The sequence below is a fragment of the Symphodus melops genome (assembly GCF_947650265.1).
Source record: "Symphodus melops genome assembly, chromosome: 23".
Taxonomy (NCBI): Eukaryota; Metazoa; Chordata; class Actinopteri; order Labriformes; family Labridae; genus Symphodus; species Symphodus melops.
This window is the reverse complement of record NC_136713.1, coordinates 8,755,652-8,773,719: the sequence shown is the minus strand read 5'-3', so window position 1 is coordinate 8,773,719 and position 18,068 is coordinate 8,755,652. Positions and strand designations below refer to the sequence as shown.

The 18,068-nt window shown below is 43.2% G+C and overlaps 1 protein-coding gene across 2 annotated transcripts in view; it reads left to right on the top strand.

Moving 5' to 3' along the window:
* Window positions 1-18,068, top strand: part of LOC306818340 (receptor tyrosine-protein kinase erbB-4-like) — a 212,555-nt gene that overhangs the window by 92,959 nt on the left and 101,528 nt on the right. For both annotated transcript variants that reach the window (XM_079335888.1, XM_079335889.1), the window contains one exon: window positions 15,770-15,921. In XM_079335888.1, the coding sequence (XP_079192014.1) occupies window positions 15,770-15,921 (152 nt within the window). The remainder of the gene's footprint in view (window positions 1-15,769; window positions 15,922-18,068) is intronic.

Below are 18,068 nucleotides of genomic sequence, written 5' to 3'. Positions count from 1 at the left end.
CATTGACCAAAACGTGTGGAGGACAGGCCCTTATTCCTTAAGATCCCTTTTCCTCTGCTTGAGAATTGCAATAAAATCACATATATAGTAAATTCTTTTCAAACAATAAGGCCTTAGATTTGGAAAAAAAAACTCCTTAGTTTGGCTTCTCTGTCTTCTTGCACTTGGCAACGCTGATCAGGACAAAGCTGTTGCATAACAGCAATGCAGATTCCAAAGAATAGTTTTCAAAGAAGAAACTATCTAAATGTAGACTCTCCATTTTTCTCAATTTTTCTATCAACACAAATTGTCAGAGGCTAAATAAACCCAAATTATTTGTTAGTTTTTGTCCTGCTTTAAAAGCCAACTCAATGCGGGATGAAACAAAAACAAGTCTTTTTATAAATGAGGCCCCTCAGGGTATATCATAATGAACCTTTTTATCTCAGTTTGCCTTTGAAAATGAATTAAGTCTTCGAACATTTGACTGACGATTAATATTCATCAATTTATTTCATATCTCCTACATTTTGCTTCGGATTTGTATCATCTGATATTCAGTATTCTTGCGCTGTTTTGATAAATCCTTCACATGCAAAGCCTCGCACGAGTAAATAAACCTTCTGTCGTCTCCAAACAGCAACAACCATGTGTGGTTGTGTCTCAGCAGAAACACGTCTCCTGTGTTCTGCTGAATACAATATCTCTGCCTTCGTTTCCCTCACATTATTGTCCCACTCAGGCACCTCAGACTTGTCAAATTTGGATACAACGGCTGTAGTTTGACACCATGTTTTGATTTTTTTTTTTTTTCTTGTCTTTCCTCTTCGCCTCTCTGCTTTGTGAAATCTCTCAGACATTAGCTTAGCGACGCTAGCTCTCCCACAAAGAGATTTCATGATGACAGGACTAACCCAGATACTTGAAGTTGCATGAATAAAACCGGCCTGAATATCCTCGGCCCGTTTGACATTATTCCGATCAAAACCTCCAAAAGGCTGACATTTTCTTGAACTTTTCCCTCTCTGATTACACATATTTCTCAAAACGCCTTGATGTGCGCCTGACAAGGTGCGAACAGCACTCGCGCTTTGAAAAAAGTCAACTGAAAATCTCAGACGTTGACGTGCACGAGTGGCGTGATGGCGAGGCCCATTATCGGTGTTCCTGGCGTGAGGGCCTTCATTAGACGAGCGTGTGGATGTAGCCGTGTCATTAGCATCGTGTTCTTCCTCTTCCATCAGCGCTCCTTTTATGGCACATTTCACTCCCAACTAGGTCATTCAGGTTTACTTGGCAGATGGAGGAGCCTGAATGCCGTGGAAACATAAAACAAGGAGGTGTGTAATGATGCACATGCTTTTGTACACAGATGCATAATCAAACTTTCTCCTTTTCTTCCTTCCTCCTCTTCTACGTCAGAATGCAGCACACATACAGTTTATGCTTCAAACAACATCTCCCAAACTAACTCAGACAGGGTGATAAAAAGACGGCCAAACGTGCACTTTTCTTCCCACTGCTACATCGGCTTTGAAAACACACCCATCAAGACAGGCATTCTCTGGAGGGCAGAGAGGGGTAATCATGCCGCAGCACCTCTGGCAAGGCTAATTAAACCAGGACATCTGTGCTTTACTCCACATCTGGAGCAGGTGCCGGCGTCGCCCGCAGACTCTACCCTATTCTTCCATTTTTCCGCCACCTTCTCGTGTCTGCTTGGCCAAACAATGACAACCGCAAGGGCATAAACAGATCCGCCTCCTCTGTCTTTTATGTTTGTGCATACCAGAGTGTGGGTGAGTGCTACATTTTCATTGGCTGCAGGGTCTCAATTAATTACCCAAAATAGTTCTGGAGAAACTTTTCAGAGTTCGAAGTTAGTGTGCTGGCCACCTCGTGTCGCTGTGTATCTAAAATCAGGAAACTTTTAGCAGAAAGCAAACGGTCAAAGCCTTCCTTTACAATCTGTGAAATTCACTAACAAGCCTACACATAATGGCTACAATAAGGGCCTCACAATGTGTTTTATTCAGGGGAGAAAAACTGTGATGATTGAGATGCAGCGAAAGAAAAACAAACAAACAAAAAGAAAATGGACAACTTTCACATCAGAAAATTGCCTCATCCTCTGAACACAACAGGAAGTTGTTGTTAGAGGTACGCCAACTCCTCAAAAGCTACAGTATGTATACTTTAGAGCACTGGTTGAGGCCTTCCTCGGAGGGTTTGTAAAATTAGAAAATTGCCCATATTAACACAAAAAAGATGATAACACACTTAGCGGATAGTTTATTCCAATTCTCTTGAAGAAACCAACAATGGTTTAAGTCGGATACAGCCAACATTTAGGAATATATGAACTCGTTTATTTATTTATTTTTTTAGCAAATCAAGCAAAGGAAAGGGTTCTGAAACTCCCCAGTGCCTGTAAAATCTCTAAAAGAAGGCTCGGTTGACTAATATAACTCACCAGAGGATTAATTATTGCTGCAGCTATCTCTCACATCACGCTGACGTTCTCGTCTTGATCACAACCTCTCCTATCAGTCCCCCAAAAACAGAATTCAAAAAGCCTCAGCCGCTCTTTTTCTCCACTTCCTCTCTCTCTCTCTCTTTTTTTTTTTTTTTGGCTTGCAGCTGCCGAATTCTGACACCAAAGTGAAATTTTCAAACCCGAAAAAAAAAATAAATAAATAAAAATAATGTTTTTAAAGAGAGATCCAAAGTTTTCAAAGAAGCCAGTGGGGATTTGGTGCAGGGATACCCAAGTGAAATCTAGTCGTAAGAAGCACTAGAATGGGGAGGGTTCGAGGCTGCTGGGTGTTGAATCGAAGCCAGCTGGATGCTCCGGAGTCTTCAATTACTCCGTTCTCCTGGGCGGAGACAAAAAAGACCAACACTTTGGTGTCTTTATTTTTATGCCCTCTTGAGTAAGATTGTGTAACAGAAAAGTGCTTTAGGAAAGGCTCTTTCAAACCAATAAGGTCATTTACTGCAAACTTCCCCTAATCCTCACTTTTTGATGTCTTTAGTCATCCTTAATCTCCCTCCTTCCCGTGATTCTTCTTTATGCTTGGCATCACACTTCATTGTCTCCCTCTTTTACTAAATTGCTATGGGATTTCCTATTGAAATGACTTCTTATTTGGCTGATTCTTGGTGACCCTGCAGTCTTCTCAGCGTGTCCCTCGAGGCTCAATGACATACCCGTAACAAGGAGCTTATTGCAGCGTTATTGCCCAAGCATCCAGAAGGTTCCAGGGGGCCCGAGGGCATGTGTGACGGCGCTGACAGGTCCCGGGGACTCGACTGTCACTGTCAGGGAGCCGGCGGGGGTCGGCTGGATGCAGTTGTCAAACGGCAGACAACGCCGGCGCTCCGTTATTAGATGCATATCGTTCTTGCCGCCTGTGCATATGCAAACACAGACAGCGAACGACGTTGTGCATGGGAGCATGTCGCCATGCCAAACATGCACATGCAAAATGAAAACATAACGTTACTCTTGCGGCGGGGTGACAGCAGCACACACGCACACACAAATATCTCTAAAACACACGCTCGTTTTTTTAAGTCCTTTGGGAGCCCCTGACAGCTCTGCCCTGAGCTCCCAATCCGTCTCAGGGAGCTCCAAACACCCAGTGCAATTACTCTTTCTTGCTGACTGCACCTGCACAACATAATTGAGAAGGCTACTGGGGCTTTGTCACTTAAGGTAAAGATGTAAAAAGAACATAAAAAAAACGAAGCTCCCTGGCTAAGCTGCAGAACTGCAGAGCGCCGGCGATTCCACCTCAAACGTCTCTCCATGCTTGTTTGTGTTTTGTTTCCTGAAGGGCAAGCGGGACAAAGTGAATGAGGACATTCCTTTGTAACTTTTTTTTCTTTCGTCACAGTTTTCTGATTAATTTGCAAGATTTGAAGCTGGACACAATCCCGCTGAGATGCCACCGACTGAGAACATCAAATATTCATGCTTTGTCCGTCGTTTGAGTTTTGCATTAATAGATGGAAAGACACTTTTTAATGACCAGAGATTTAATTAAGCTCTGATGGCGTGACTAGAGCTGACTCCTTGAGACCAGGGGATCCCCCAGTCTGTCTTTAATGAAACCAGCAGCATGTCATTGTCTGTAATGAGCACATTGACTGGGATCTAATTATAGGTCTTTTATCTTATATTTCACAGGGAAGTCCCAAGTAAATGAAATAGAGTCAGAAGATGTGCGTTCTAAACAGTTTGTCTTTCACTGGGGGCCACGTACAGCCAAACGATTGTTTGAAACCAATGACTGGCGAGCTGTCTCCCTTTGTTTCCTGTCTTTATCCAATGCTAAGCTAACCTTCTGCTTGCTCACATTGACTCTACAGACATGGAAGTGGTTTCTCTTTTTTATTTCACTTACAGGACAATATAGGAAATGGTTGCACTTTTTAAAACTGCATAGTGTGCATCAAAAAGTTCTTCTCCTTTTTGCTCCCACGTCACACCCCCCTTGCTCCCCCTGCTGCTAACCATTGTTAAATCTCACCTTCATAGATATCAGTGCAGACCTCATGCATGACACCAATGCAAACACTTTTTCTTTGCATTGAGACTTGATCTCTGAGTTCTCCCGTTCCTTTTCATTCTTATTCTGTCCTTGTCTGAACTCCGAGCCTCATTTCCATGAACACCTTTGCCGCATACCTGAAAGTCTGTTGAATTGTTAAGTAGACCCATTTATGAGGTAAAATATAAGCCATCATTATGTTTGCTGTAAAAGCTTTCCCACATCTGCAACTTTTGCAAATGACTTTTCTTCCATTTTACATCTTCCATTGTTTCTTTCTCAAAACTCTTTTTTTTGTTTTCCATCAGACGTCCCTTATTCCATCCATTTTCTTCCCACTCCTCCTCCCTCCAACCCACCTGTGAAAGAACTCAACTTTCACCCCCTCGCGTATGTATTCCCCCAAAGGCAGACTAAGCTCCCTGTCTTTTTTAGCCCCCTCTCATTCCCCGAGTCTGTCTTAGTCTCTCTCTTTCACTTTTGTGGCATCTCACAGAGTAAAGACACACCCGCTCAGACACTCACTCCCCTGTCGTTTGTCAATGCTGTCAGCTCAGATTGAAAGAAACTTCCCTCACGTACCTACCTACCTACCTACCGCCCACCGTCGCTTCTTTGTTTCAAATCCCAGCACGCCGAAGCAGGCCTCGGCATCACCTCCAATATCAAGGAGGGCCATGAGATTTAGTGTGAGATGAAAAACTGTGACATCAGGTTGGAAACTGTATAGTTTCCATAGCTGGAAACCTTTACTTTAATATTGATCCAAATCATCAGTATGAACTGTAGGAGGTTAAACTTTACCAATGAAACATAACTATGAAAAAGCTTTAAAGACAAATAAAGGCTGATCAGCGCGCTGCATGCAGAGGAACACATGTTGCAACTGCGAAAGAGAGCTAAAACAATGAGTCGTGCTGACGGCTAAGTAATGCACTGAAAAAGTTCCTAATATAGCAAACACTGCTTGTGCACGTTGTTCCTGCGCAGAGGATGCTGACATGCTAGCTTGCTTGTAGCTCTTGACCTTGGGATGCTGGCCTGAGTGCTGGCTCATTGCCTCGCTACTGCTCTAAGGATGCTAATCACTTAAGTAGCTAGCTTGTTGGTCTTGCACTCCAGTGTAACTTGCAGAGTTTGTAGTTATGGAGGATGGTCTTTGAGTAAAACTATAAACTACCAAGAGTGCAGGTCGAGTAATTCTCATTCTGCTGGTGTTTTTCAGGAAATGACAAAATTGTCAATCAGGGCACCGACAAAACCTTATTTGTCACTGACAAGCCAGACGAAGTCAAGACCTAGGTGATAAAACTTCATTTGTTTGAGTTCTTGGAAACTTGATGACTTACCATCATTTAAGACTATTAAAGCCTGTAGCGTCTTCTTTGTTTGGCTACGAGGAAAACCAACTAATCTCTAAAAAGAAAACTGAGACTAAGTGATTTACTATCATGTTAAGATTTACTTGAGCTTTGGTTTGATCCAAGCGTATGACATTACATTTCCTTGGTCAAAGTCCAACGACTTGAAGACTTTCCCTGCAAATAAAAGGACCACAACCTCGCTCAGCACTTCAACATGTGAAACTACTTACTGAGTAGACTGAGATCAGTCAATATGGGAAGTGATCCGAGGACTCATTCGAGAATGCCACATTTTTTTGCCACTTTAAAGCGCTATGGTGTTCCAATTCATCTGGAGTTTACAACCTTCCAATTCTGCTAATGCAAACATCATCAGACATCCTGGAGCCACATTTTTCTCTCATTGGGTTGGTCATAAAACATGTGTTAGATTAGATTATATTTTTTTCCGGGGAGGGAGTGTTTCTGATCCCTGTTGGGAGTCTTACTCATCTTACTCCAAATTTAAAATGTTTGTAGAAAGCTTAGTTTAGTTAGAACTTTCTGGCACTCCTCTGATAGTCCAATGATATGTTAGAATGAGCTCCAGGAAGTAAACAAAGGATAGGTGGAGGGATTATCCACAAGTCCTTGAATTCATCACCACACCAACAAGAGCAATAACCCTCCCCTTATTGGCTCCGAGCATAATAACCCATTTAATGTCATAATTATCGATTGATTGGACGGCTGTATGGAAAGGTCACAATGAGTTTTTTTTTTCCTCTCAGTTGAAGGAGGTTGTGTTGAAAAAGAAGCCAGGAAGGAAAAGACTGAGTCACACAGACAGACTCTCCTGCTGAGTGTCTGACAACTGTCTGCCTGATTGGAGCAGGAGAAAACAAACACTCGTGCATTTTTATTTTATTTATTTTTTGTTACAATATGATGCTATGGAGTGCACGTGTACCACATAACAATCCCAGAATCAGAAAATCACACGTACAGGACATGTTTTCCACAGCCTGCAGCACCAAGCTCAAAAACAGTTTCTTACTTGTGTTTTGCGAGGGCAGAGAAACACCCACAACACAGTTACACACACCCACTGAAGAAAACACACATCTGAGCAGAGACGATGAAACCTAACGCTGCATGAAAAATAATGCACACAAACACATCAGAAAGCGAGCATTTGCCTGCACAGAAAAGCGCGATTTATCATTTTATTTTGGGTCATGGTGGCTCTTTGCAGCATTTTAACTACGGCCTGATGTTTGTCTTATACTCTGTTCTTGTTTTTGTACGAATAACAGTCCATGTGTCTTCTTTCTGTTCATGGAAAGAGATTTCTCATTTTTAGTGTAAAAGTTTCTGGAAAGATAAAAGAAACTTTTGATTATTTCACCACTTTTATCTTCATTTTTGAAAGTCCAAGTTAGCCTGTTTCCCCTGTCAAACACAATGTAATCAAAATAATTGTTAATAAAACATAAAGCTATCCTTTGAAGGCATTCTTCTTTTACTGTTAGCGAGAAAGACCTTCATAGAACTAAACAGATGAGAGGCTAACACAGCAGAACATGCTTGAATAAATCACAAACAACACAACAGTGAAGGAAAATGATACGACACACATAATATCCTTGTAAACATGAATAGATATCACCCCCTGCTCTTGTCCTCATCCTAAATCCTCACCCTGTCAAACCCACAACCCCTGACTCATCAGATGCTATTGTCATGCTCCCTGCGCGGCCAGCACACCAGGGCTAAATTATTGGCCCCTTTTTAATAAGGCTATGGATTGTTTGAGGAATGGCACCAGCACCGCTGTTGATTATATTGAAAGCCTGTTGTTTTATATCCTGCGAATGTCAGATTTCTGCTATTTACATCCCTCAACTCTTGCAGGCCAGCGAATGGTTATTGATTTTGCCAAAGATGAATGAGGGCAGCCGTGCGGAATTAAAAACAAAAAAGACAAAAAAAAAAAAAAAAGTGGGGGGGCGCAATAGGGAAGGTGGAGGTGGACGAGGAGGGTGGGGGTGAAATTTAGGGCTGCTTTGAAGTAAGGACAGGAAGTTACTCATTTTGTACACTTCCAGTTGTTGGGTTTTGTTTGAAATTTGTTTGGGGTCTAAGCAAGTTGAACATTATTTTGCCTTTTGATGATTTTGTGATCTTAGTAGATATATATTTTTTCTCAACTCTTTAATTACAAAAGGATTTATTTTAAGCTTTTTACCAAACCTAACCAAGTGGTTTATGCTTATACCTACCCAAACTGCACGCCTTCGTAACCTCAGACGTATACAGTAAGTGATCATTGTGCTCGGGGTCCCACCGGAAGAGCTGGAGGAAGTGTCTTGGGCGAAGGAAGTCTTAGACTGCTGCCCCCGTGACCCGGTCCTGGATAAGCGATAGAAAATGGATGGAACCATTTTCCATCCATTTTCAGATGTAGGTAAAATCATTTAAGGGTTTGACTTTGGTTTGGTTTTGCATCTTAATACAACAAGAAACACCACTACGTTTAAGTCAAAAAGAAGTGGGCACGCTTGAATTGGTTGTCGTGAAGTGTTTAAGTGCCTCGGTTGCGCGTCCATCTTGGCCAACTCTGTAAACAAAATAGCTCCATATTTCGCTCCTGGCACCAGTCTTTCAAGCGGTTTTGTAATGGGCTGGGATTCAGTTCTGTTTGATGCTGTTGCCATGTTCTCGGCCGATTGTCTCCATTGAGATTTTTGCGCCTACGGCTACAATCCGTGGTCAAGAGCCAGACTGTGCAGCTCTGCAGCGCTGTCTGTTCCAAGCCTTTATCTTCTTCTTTTAAAGCAAAAAATACCCTCTCTGGTACACACTGTCTGTTTGTTACACATCCTCCATGATGCACAAAGAGTTCTTCATCAATGAGACGATGTTGTAATGCACTTCTTCGACTGTTTTTGTCTGCTTCTGCCTGGAGTTTCGTTCTGGTCTCACCGTCTCTCCCAGAATATCTTCAAACAAACTCTTGACTTTGACTACAACAACAGCAGCAGGTAAACAAGCTCACCACAATTAATGGAGAAATGACATCATTCAAAGACATAAGTTTCTGGGATTTTAAAATTTGAACAAAGAAGGTGTTAATCATGGAATCAAAGACACACTTTGAGAAGTAATTTCCCCTGTGGTTCATTCTGGCCTCCTTACGTTGTGTCTTTGGGAAGCACTAAGGTTGAGTATGAGGTTTTGCAGCTCTACTAATGTTGCTTGAAATTGCTGTAATATTTCTGAGTTTGGTACAGCTTGTCAAAAAACAAAAAAAAAACAAGCAATATGAAGATGTTAACTCGTTCTATCCAAACTTGTTCTTGGCATTGTTACATTTTTCTCCAGTTTTTATAAGTGTGTCATATTGTGGCCCATGAGCCCGTGGCAAAATGTGGAAAAGTTAGAAGCTGGGCTTGGCAGCAAAGAGAACGAGTGGGAATTAGGAAAAGAGAGAGGAGGAAAGAAAAGTTTGAGGAGTAGAAGAATCCTTTAAAGGCAACGGACGAGGACAAAGTCAGAAGACGCAAGGATGTCAAAACTGACAGGAGAGCCAGGTTAGGGGAAAAGAATGGGAACGCTGTGGAAGAGGAAAAGATGACAGGACTGGAATGAGGTGGTGGGTGGGGGTGAGTGGGCTAGAAGTCAGGAAGGAAGGGAGGCCAGAGTCATTTTGGATTCTCTCAGCAATAACGCGTCTCCCTCGACGCCGGCTGTCTGGGTTTAGATAGAGGCCGTCACACTGAAGGGCTCATTTGCCTTTCAGTTGCTCATTACATCCAACCCAAACTTATTTCCTCCACTGGGAGCCCCGCCCCCCCTCACTCCCCCCTTACTCCCACAGCACTGTCTATTAGTGTGTTTACATGTGCAGCCGTGCATGCGTGCATAAATACTGAACGTGTCTCGATGAGGGTTTTATGCATTTTTGTAACATTCGACAGCCCTGCGTTTGATCAAGTTTATTCTTTAAGCTGACACTATATATGTGACGTACCTACCTTAGATGTGCAATGTAGTTATAAAACAGGTGCAAAGCTTCAACCAAAGTTATGATCCTTTTATTAAAACCAACATTTTCATGATTCCTCCTTTTCCAAATTCATCAAAACGTGAATCATTTGTCATATTTTGAAACGCCGGCTCCACACACTGTTTGCTTGTTTTGGTAGAATTGAGAGTGAGGAAATGGATGGTTGTGTCTGCGCCCTTTGTTTTTTTTTTTTTGCACGCAATTTTTCATACAACTGCTGTTATTCCAAATAATTCAAGTTAGTGAATCTTTCCCCGGCACAGACACACACACACACAAACACACTCCATGATGTGATTTATGCTGAGAGAGAGAACACACTTGAACAAACACACATTGCCTGCGTCTTTACACTGAAGGCACAGCCGATATTGATACACGCCGGCATCGCTGCATAAATGTTCTCCAACGTTCCTTCATAATGATTTCTCCCATATGGTTCCGACTAATATTCTGCTCGGAGCCAACTCACTGGAACTAACACACACACACACACAGACACACACACACACACACACACACAGACACACATATGCATGATCACAAGCAGCCCTTCTGTGCTACATTAACTACAAACCTCATTTCCTCACAAAGAGAAGCCACCGGCTGAAAATTGGCTGGGACGAGTCATTAAACCTGTGCCTGACACACACATGCACAAGCTCTCACACACACACACACACACACACACACACACACACACACACACATCTGTTATACAAATGACCCCCCACCCACCTGTGTCAGTGTAGCAGGTGATATCCCTGCGCCCACCGAGAAGTGATTGCCCTATTTGATGGAGCAGGTCCAGTATTCGCGCGTGTGTGTGTGTGTGTGTGTGTGTGTGTGTGTGTGCGTGTGCGTGTGCGCACGCACAGCTGACACAAAGCTAAACAAATGTGTGTTGCCAGTCCTGACTCTCGTGCCGTTAACAGTGTGCATGATGTGTGTGTGTGTGTGTGTGTGTGTGTGTGTGTCGCAGACATGGACTGGTAATCGATGGCGACTGCGAGGGGCGAAGGATTAAGAGGCGTGGAAATGCCTGGTGGGAAGGAAAAAGAGAGAGGGAATGGCTTAAATGGAGGAGGAATAAAAGAGGGAAGAGAATCAGCGACAAAAATCAGAGCAAGAGGAAGAGGAGGTGTGAAGAGGCACTGTAGGGGTCGGCGAGCAGGAAGGGGAAGAGACCCTGCTGGGAGCTGATTGATGGGTCTGACCCCCTGTCGCCCCCACATCAACCGCCCAGAGCTGTCAGGGACGACTTGGAGTTAAACTCGCAGTGGGGATGCCCTCGTAAGCTTAAAGTTTAAAGGTTCCTCCAAACAAGCCTCATAGTGTTTCCTTACCAGTTAAAACCTCTGATGATGTCAACGCAGAGAAAAGTGAATATTCACGCTGATGGTCTGTGACGCTTTCTTAGAACCAGCTCAGAACTCTTGGCTGCAGCTTTAATATTCATGAATGGAGGCTGATTGTGCAAATTGTTGTAGAATGAAATAGTATCACGTGTAAGACGCCTGCAGACACGACTCAGGGCTTTTAAAATGGCTTCATCTTTGCAGTTGCGAGAATCAATCAAAGATGGGTCATGAGAGGACGCTTTTTTTTTTTAAATATACAACATCATTAAGTCAAGTCATTAGGCGTCTGCTCTGCATTAATTACTCGACACATCATCGCAGTAACGATGAAACAATCGGCCCAGCTTTTCTCACACTTCTGTACGACTTTTCAGAATTGTGTTTCAGCCCCTCCACCTTTAGACGTCGACACACCAATGAATGAAGCCAACAGATTTGTAAAAAAAAAAAAAAGGTGCCATCATGATGCTCCCTAAAAGTTAGGAGTGTAAAAGTTTTCAGGCAGGTAAGGATGTTTGAAAGGAAGAGCTGCTTCGGATTCATCAAGATCCTCGGAGAATTAAAGCTACTTCTGCAGAATTTGAACAGAAGAGAAAGACTTTTACTGCCTTTACTTTTTTTTCTTTTCTTCACATGAGCTCCTTACGTTGGTTATTTATTATTCCGCTCGTGTCCAACGCAGTGGAGTGAACATGACACGTGTATTAAAACGTGCTCTAACGCGCTCACATATCGCACATTTGAGCTTCATCATTCACTCTGTGTAAAAATATTACAATTCTATGAACCAAGGGCAACCTGCAGGACGCTCAAGAATTCAATTACACTACACTGGAGTTTGATTTCTACTGTCAGCCAGGTTTTTAAGAGAGGGAACTCTTCATCCAAAATACACCAAGCTGAGCCTATAAGCTCCGCAACTGCTGCGTCAGCACCTCCTCAGGACGACGTGTGGCTTCACACTGGTGGAGAAGACATCAGATGAAGATGATGATGATGATGATGATGATGAAGGTGACAGTGGTAGCAGTAATGGAAGGGAGAAGGAGAAATGTCAAATGTTAGAAACGGCAAATAAAACAAGCTAAACGGGCTGATTCACATTTTTAATTCCTCAGTGCTATGATGGCTTTGGCGCCCACTGAAGGTCTCTGAGTGCGGTGCACTGTGGCTGAGTCCAAAATCACACACTCAGTCCACACTGCCTGTAGCGTGAGTGCTGCCAAAGTTACATAGTGCTGTAAATACGGGCTGTAAGGACGTCCTTCTCCCTGTAGATCGACTTTGAAGCAACTCTTTTAGAGGTGCAAAAGTGACACATATTTGCTTTAAAGAAGATTTCATTGACAAAGTAAGCCCGAGCTGCTCTCAGCCAGTGTTATTGCTAATGCTTGGCTAATATATCAAGCAATTTGTTTGTTTTTCTGGCTAATACTACTTGACAAGAAGGTGAGAAGTGTAAAAGAAAAGGGATGGAGAAAATTAAGCAATCTGAGTCTCAAACTGCAGCAGGAGGACAGAAACATGATAAGAGATCAGACACGGGGAGAACAGAAGCAGAGGAGAAGAAAGAGAGCGGCGATAAGGACAGACGTAAGAACAAGCAGAATGTCAGGGAGAATAAGCCGGGACGAAACTGTCTGTCTTCGCTCTCTCGCTTCATGATTGAAAAAGAAACGACCGCTAACCCATCATGCATGCACGCTCGTACCTTTCCCGCATTAAAAACGAAACAACATGCAGCTTCTGAGAATACGCTACGATGCTCTCTTATTGTTACCAAAAAAAAAAAAACCTGTCTGCGTTCCAGTAAGAATTTTGTGAGACAGGATTAAGTTGTAATTCAATTTAGGGAGATTAAATTCTGTCACTTTCAGCCAAAAAAAAGCCATTGAAGGAATACGCCAGCAGCAGAAAGTGGGTTATGCAGCTCAGAAGTTTCCTTTTTTGTGTTCCAGACACAAAACTCGAGCCAGCACACACAGATTAGAGCATGGAGTGGATAACATGGCAGAGAATGCATGTGTCCATCGCCTTTTGATAAACTCCCAATATCATGAGACAAGTCCAAACAGGATGTCCTCCTTTAAAAAACAAATCTCAGCTAAATGCTAAGCTAAGCCTGTGGGGATGCAAACTGCAGTGCTGTGATTGACAGATGGGCCATCGACACCACCACACACGCCTATCCGGTCAAGTGGACGTGGCCCCCGTGGACATTAACTGGGGAAGAATAGGCTCCAGCTCAATACTTACATCGTCCTCCGCGGAGTCTCGGAGAGAGGGGAACGAAGGAGACGTAGGAGAGAGGGAGGAGGGGGTTCAGGCTGAGGAATGGATGGCTACGGGTCGAGAAAAAGAAATTAAGAGAGGAGAGAAAGGGGGACAAGTAGAGAGGTAGAGCAGATGGATCTGGACACTTTTGAAATGAGCCCGGAGAAAGGAGCCTTTACAGTACAGCGTGTCGATAAGAATGCTAAACCTCTGAGATGTCATTCCCACTCTCACAAATACAAGATGGTGTCTCACTTTCTATCTCGATCCCACTTTTCCTGCAGTTACCTTCCTTTTTCGCCCTGAATGAGCACCATATCTCTTTTTTTCTGTGTGTGTGTGTGTGTGTGTGTGTGTGTGTGTGTGTGTGTGTGTGTGCGTGCGTGTGTGTGTGTGTGTTGAACCGCCAATATTGGCTTTTTGAGAGTTGTTTTCCCGCCTCACTTTTCACCTCTCCCCTCTCATCTTTTATCGCCGCGCACAGACGTAAACTCACCCGCGAGTTGGTTTCAATAACGGATTATTACACACGCCGGCTAACCTTTCCAAATACAATCCCAGCACGCACATTTCATTCATCGATCCCAGCAATTTTGAGCTCCTTGCAACCGACTTCCTTTTGAGTTTGTTGCCCGCCCTTAAATCATTTCGTCTCATCAGTGTGTGTTCATGTGTGTGTGTGTGTGTGTGTGTTTGGTCAGCAAATCTCATTTATCACCATTGCTCAGGTCCCCTCACTGCCATTGTGTTTTGCAGCAATATAGACGCTCACAGAGGAGAGGAAGCGCCCCCCCCCCCCCCCCCCCCCCCATTCCTCATCTATGGCGAGCCAACGATCCATAAAGCAATATTGGAGTTTATGAGCTCTCAATGTTGTCCAATACAAGGGGAAGGTTCAACTATGCAATAGTCCTTTGGCTTTTCTTTGGCTCTCTCCAAGAAACTGCTCCCCTTAAATGAGCAAAACAGGAGAAAAAAAGTACCAACGTATTTCACTTAAATTAAACCAAAAGGCCTTTATTTTGAAATCTCTAATATGTTGCAATGATTGGTCAGATGACGTCAAAGAGTAAATATCCATCATTTTGAGATGTCTAAAGAGAGCTTTTTTTCTGCAGGGTTACATGAAGTGTAGCCAAGTTTACATGCGCTTCTGTTGTCGGTGTCGTTTTTAGATGTTTGCCAGAGGCTGTTAAAGCTATCAAAGAAGTGTGCTCCTTTCTTGTTTTGGTGTGTGTGTGTGTTTCCAAAAAAAAAAAAAAAAAACCCCGACAGAGAAATCTTTCAGCGCCTAATTGCCCGGCCTTCCCACGCTCCGATAGAGCTGTTTCTAGTCGCCATAATAACTTCAAAGTCTCGTAATCTCGTCTGCCGAGTCTCCAAGTGGAAGCCTCTGCAAAGGTCAACCAATGCAATTTGAATATCTTTGATTAAACGGTGTGCCGGTGCCAGGCCCAGACTGTAGGTCACTGCCTCGGAGAAATGATATCCAACCCCTCCTAACCCCACTTGTCCGTCCCCGAGTCTCGACTCTGGCTGCTCCCTCATTGTCGAGGGTCACGTCTGGCAATCTCTGCTCTCTTTTTAGCAAATTTACGTAATCTCCCAGACTCTTTCTTCCTCTCTGTCCTTGCATCCTTCTTCACACTCACACAGTGCATAGTTTTAGCCCTGAAATCCCCCACCCTGAAGGTCTTTCCTGCTTTCATTCACCATTCGTTATCTCTCTTATTCTAACATTTTCAGACCTCAGTCATCGGAGCCTGCATTCACAGTGTGGTTTGGTAGTAAAGACGTCAGTGACTGCAGTCAAAGATCAGAGTTTTCTTGGCAAAAAAAAAATAAAAAATCCAGGGAAAAGAGATGTATCACTTTGTACACCGTTTTAACAGCTGAAATGGTTTTCTGACCTTTCAGCAGTATTAAGCAGCTACAGTATAGGACTGTCACCCTCTGTGTGTGATCAAGTTGGCATTCAAGGATAATGAGTATCTTGAATTAATCACCAGCAAACAGTAATCATGCTCTTTCATAGCTCATTCCTTGAATGTCTATCTTCCTTGTTAACGTATTTGGAAAATCTCAGTCCTTCTGTGGTTTGGACTTGACTTTTTGGACGCGTCGTCATATTTTGAACGAGCCTCTTAAGTGACTGAGTGTTTCTCCTTTTTTTTTTGTCTCCAGTTTGTCCCGGCACTGATAACAAGCTGAGCACTCTGTCTGACCTGGACCAGCAGTACCGAACCCTGAAGAAGCTCTACGAGAACTGCGAAGTGGTCATGGGCAACCTGGAGATCACCAGCATCGATCGGAACCGCAACCTCTCCTTCCTCAAGGTTTGACCCGTTTCTTCCACATACCGTTCAGTCCCCAATGATGTGACATGGCTGCATGTTAACTCGGGGCGGGAGTAGCGTTGTCTTGGGTTGCAGGGTCATCGCTTCAAATCCTAGAACAGACCACATCTGGAAATTAGTCACTTCTGGAGCACTGCCGAGATACCCTTGAGCAACGCACCAAAATCCCCCCCAATCAACTTGCTGTGGGCAACCCCTCATTCTGATCTCTCCATGAGGTCATGCCCAAAGGATCCTGTTTGTGCCTGTGTATGTCGATATCCTCTTCTTCCTTTACTCTTCGTAGGTAGGAGGGTATTCTGTTTGAGGACCACAGACAGAGATTAGGTTTCTGACACTGTAAAGTTGAATTAAGGTTAGGGTTCCACAATTCAAGTGTTAACTAAGAGTTCAGAAACTTAACATCAGAATTTAGTTGTTTGCACTATTTAAAAAAAACAACACATCACAGAATAACAACAAAGGGAGTATATTCCATGAACACTATTCGTTTCCATTCTTAATGTTAATGTTTTGTACCACTGATTGGAAATCAACCCATGCTTTGAACATTACACATTTTTTTAAATAAGCAAAATAAACGTATGTCCTGCTTTAAATAACCATTTAAGAAAGAGGATGTCCGTTGGTTAAGAAACCAGTTTTCAGCACCATGGATAGAGACAAACAAAATCACTCTTTTGCTCATTCATTATTACCTACACAACAGACACTCGGCAGTACTCCACACAGTGAGCAGTGAATTGACATTTCAGACACTTATGAATCATTACAGTTTTTCATTAGCCCTGTCGAGCGTATTATAGCACATCATTGTTTACAAAAAAGAAGTGCATGTAATGTTTTCAGTCCTTTTTTCCATCGCAGTGTGGGATTGTTTGGGCGCTGTGTGGTGCATAAATTTAGTTCACAGAATAAAAGTAATTGCAGAGGACTTCTTCAGGGGAATTGATTGAGGTTCAGCTAAAGGAGTTTGAAATGTGGCGTTGAGGAAGACAGTGGTGTCGTTTCAGCACCACGGACAGAGACATCAAAGGAAACAGTAGCTGGGTGGAAGTTTCAGGACCACGGACAGAGACAGAAGGAGCGAGAGCACACTCAACCTCAATCCACCCCTTCCTCTACATGTTCAATGGGACAGCAATAATCAAAATGGCTGGGACAGCGAGTGACATGGGAATATTAAAGCATATTTTATGGAAGGATGCTTTCAGTTTGGATTGCCATTTAAACATTTTTAAAGGATTATTCCCTCCTATTCACTCCACTTTTTAAGATAAAAAATAAATACACCTACTTCAGTTTGTTACACACAACTTAATGGACAAGGTGACTCCAAATCCTCAAAAGTCCAATTAGTCCATCAACAGTTCTGAATGTGCATCCAAGGCCAGCTCATTTTGGTGGATCTCCTATCAGGAGGGTGTCACAATATGTAACCTGTGCTGAGTTCAGCTTGTAGGACTCATGGATATTGATCGAGGCCCTTTTGCCAGCACAATTCAATGCAGTACAACTGAACAATGGGACTAATGATAAGAGGCACTAGTGAGAATTGCTATGGAGGGAATGTCTGTGAAACACTGCGGCTACATGAGAAGCACTCTGAATGTAAAGTGCCGTCGCAATTCCTCCCTATAGAGTGCTCTCCAGGGTCTGTAGCCGTTTCTGTGCGTGTCGTTTAGAGTGTGTACTGTCACGGTTGTGTTTGTGCTATTCCATGTTCATGCCACTGGGCTCCATACCTCCCCCTCCTACCCCTCCTGCTGTTTAATGAAGTGAGGTGTCGTCTAATTACTGGGCCAGTGCTATCAAATGAACACCATAAACAGTCCCATTAGACGCAGCATCGTCAGGGAAAACAATTAGGCATCTGGGGGATTGTTAAGTGGATGTGAGGGGGGTCAGTAACGGAGGGGGGCGGGCTGAGTGTTTGAAATAAGCTAGGATGTAAATTTACATTTTCTGAGCCAAAATGTAACAATGATAGCCAAGAAGGAACTTCAAATAAAGCATGTTGTTAGCTAGCTCATGTAATGTAGCACGTTTGACGTTCAAATTAACCTAACCTGAGCTATCCAACAAAATGTTTGCTAACAGTAAACTGCTCACAGATCTGACTTTTT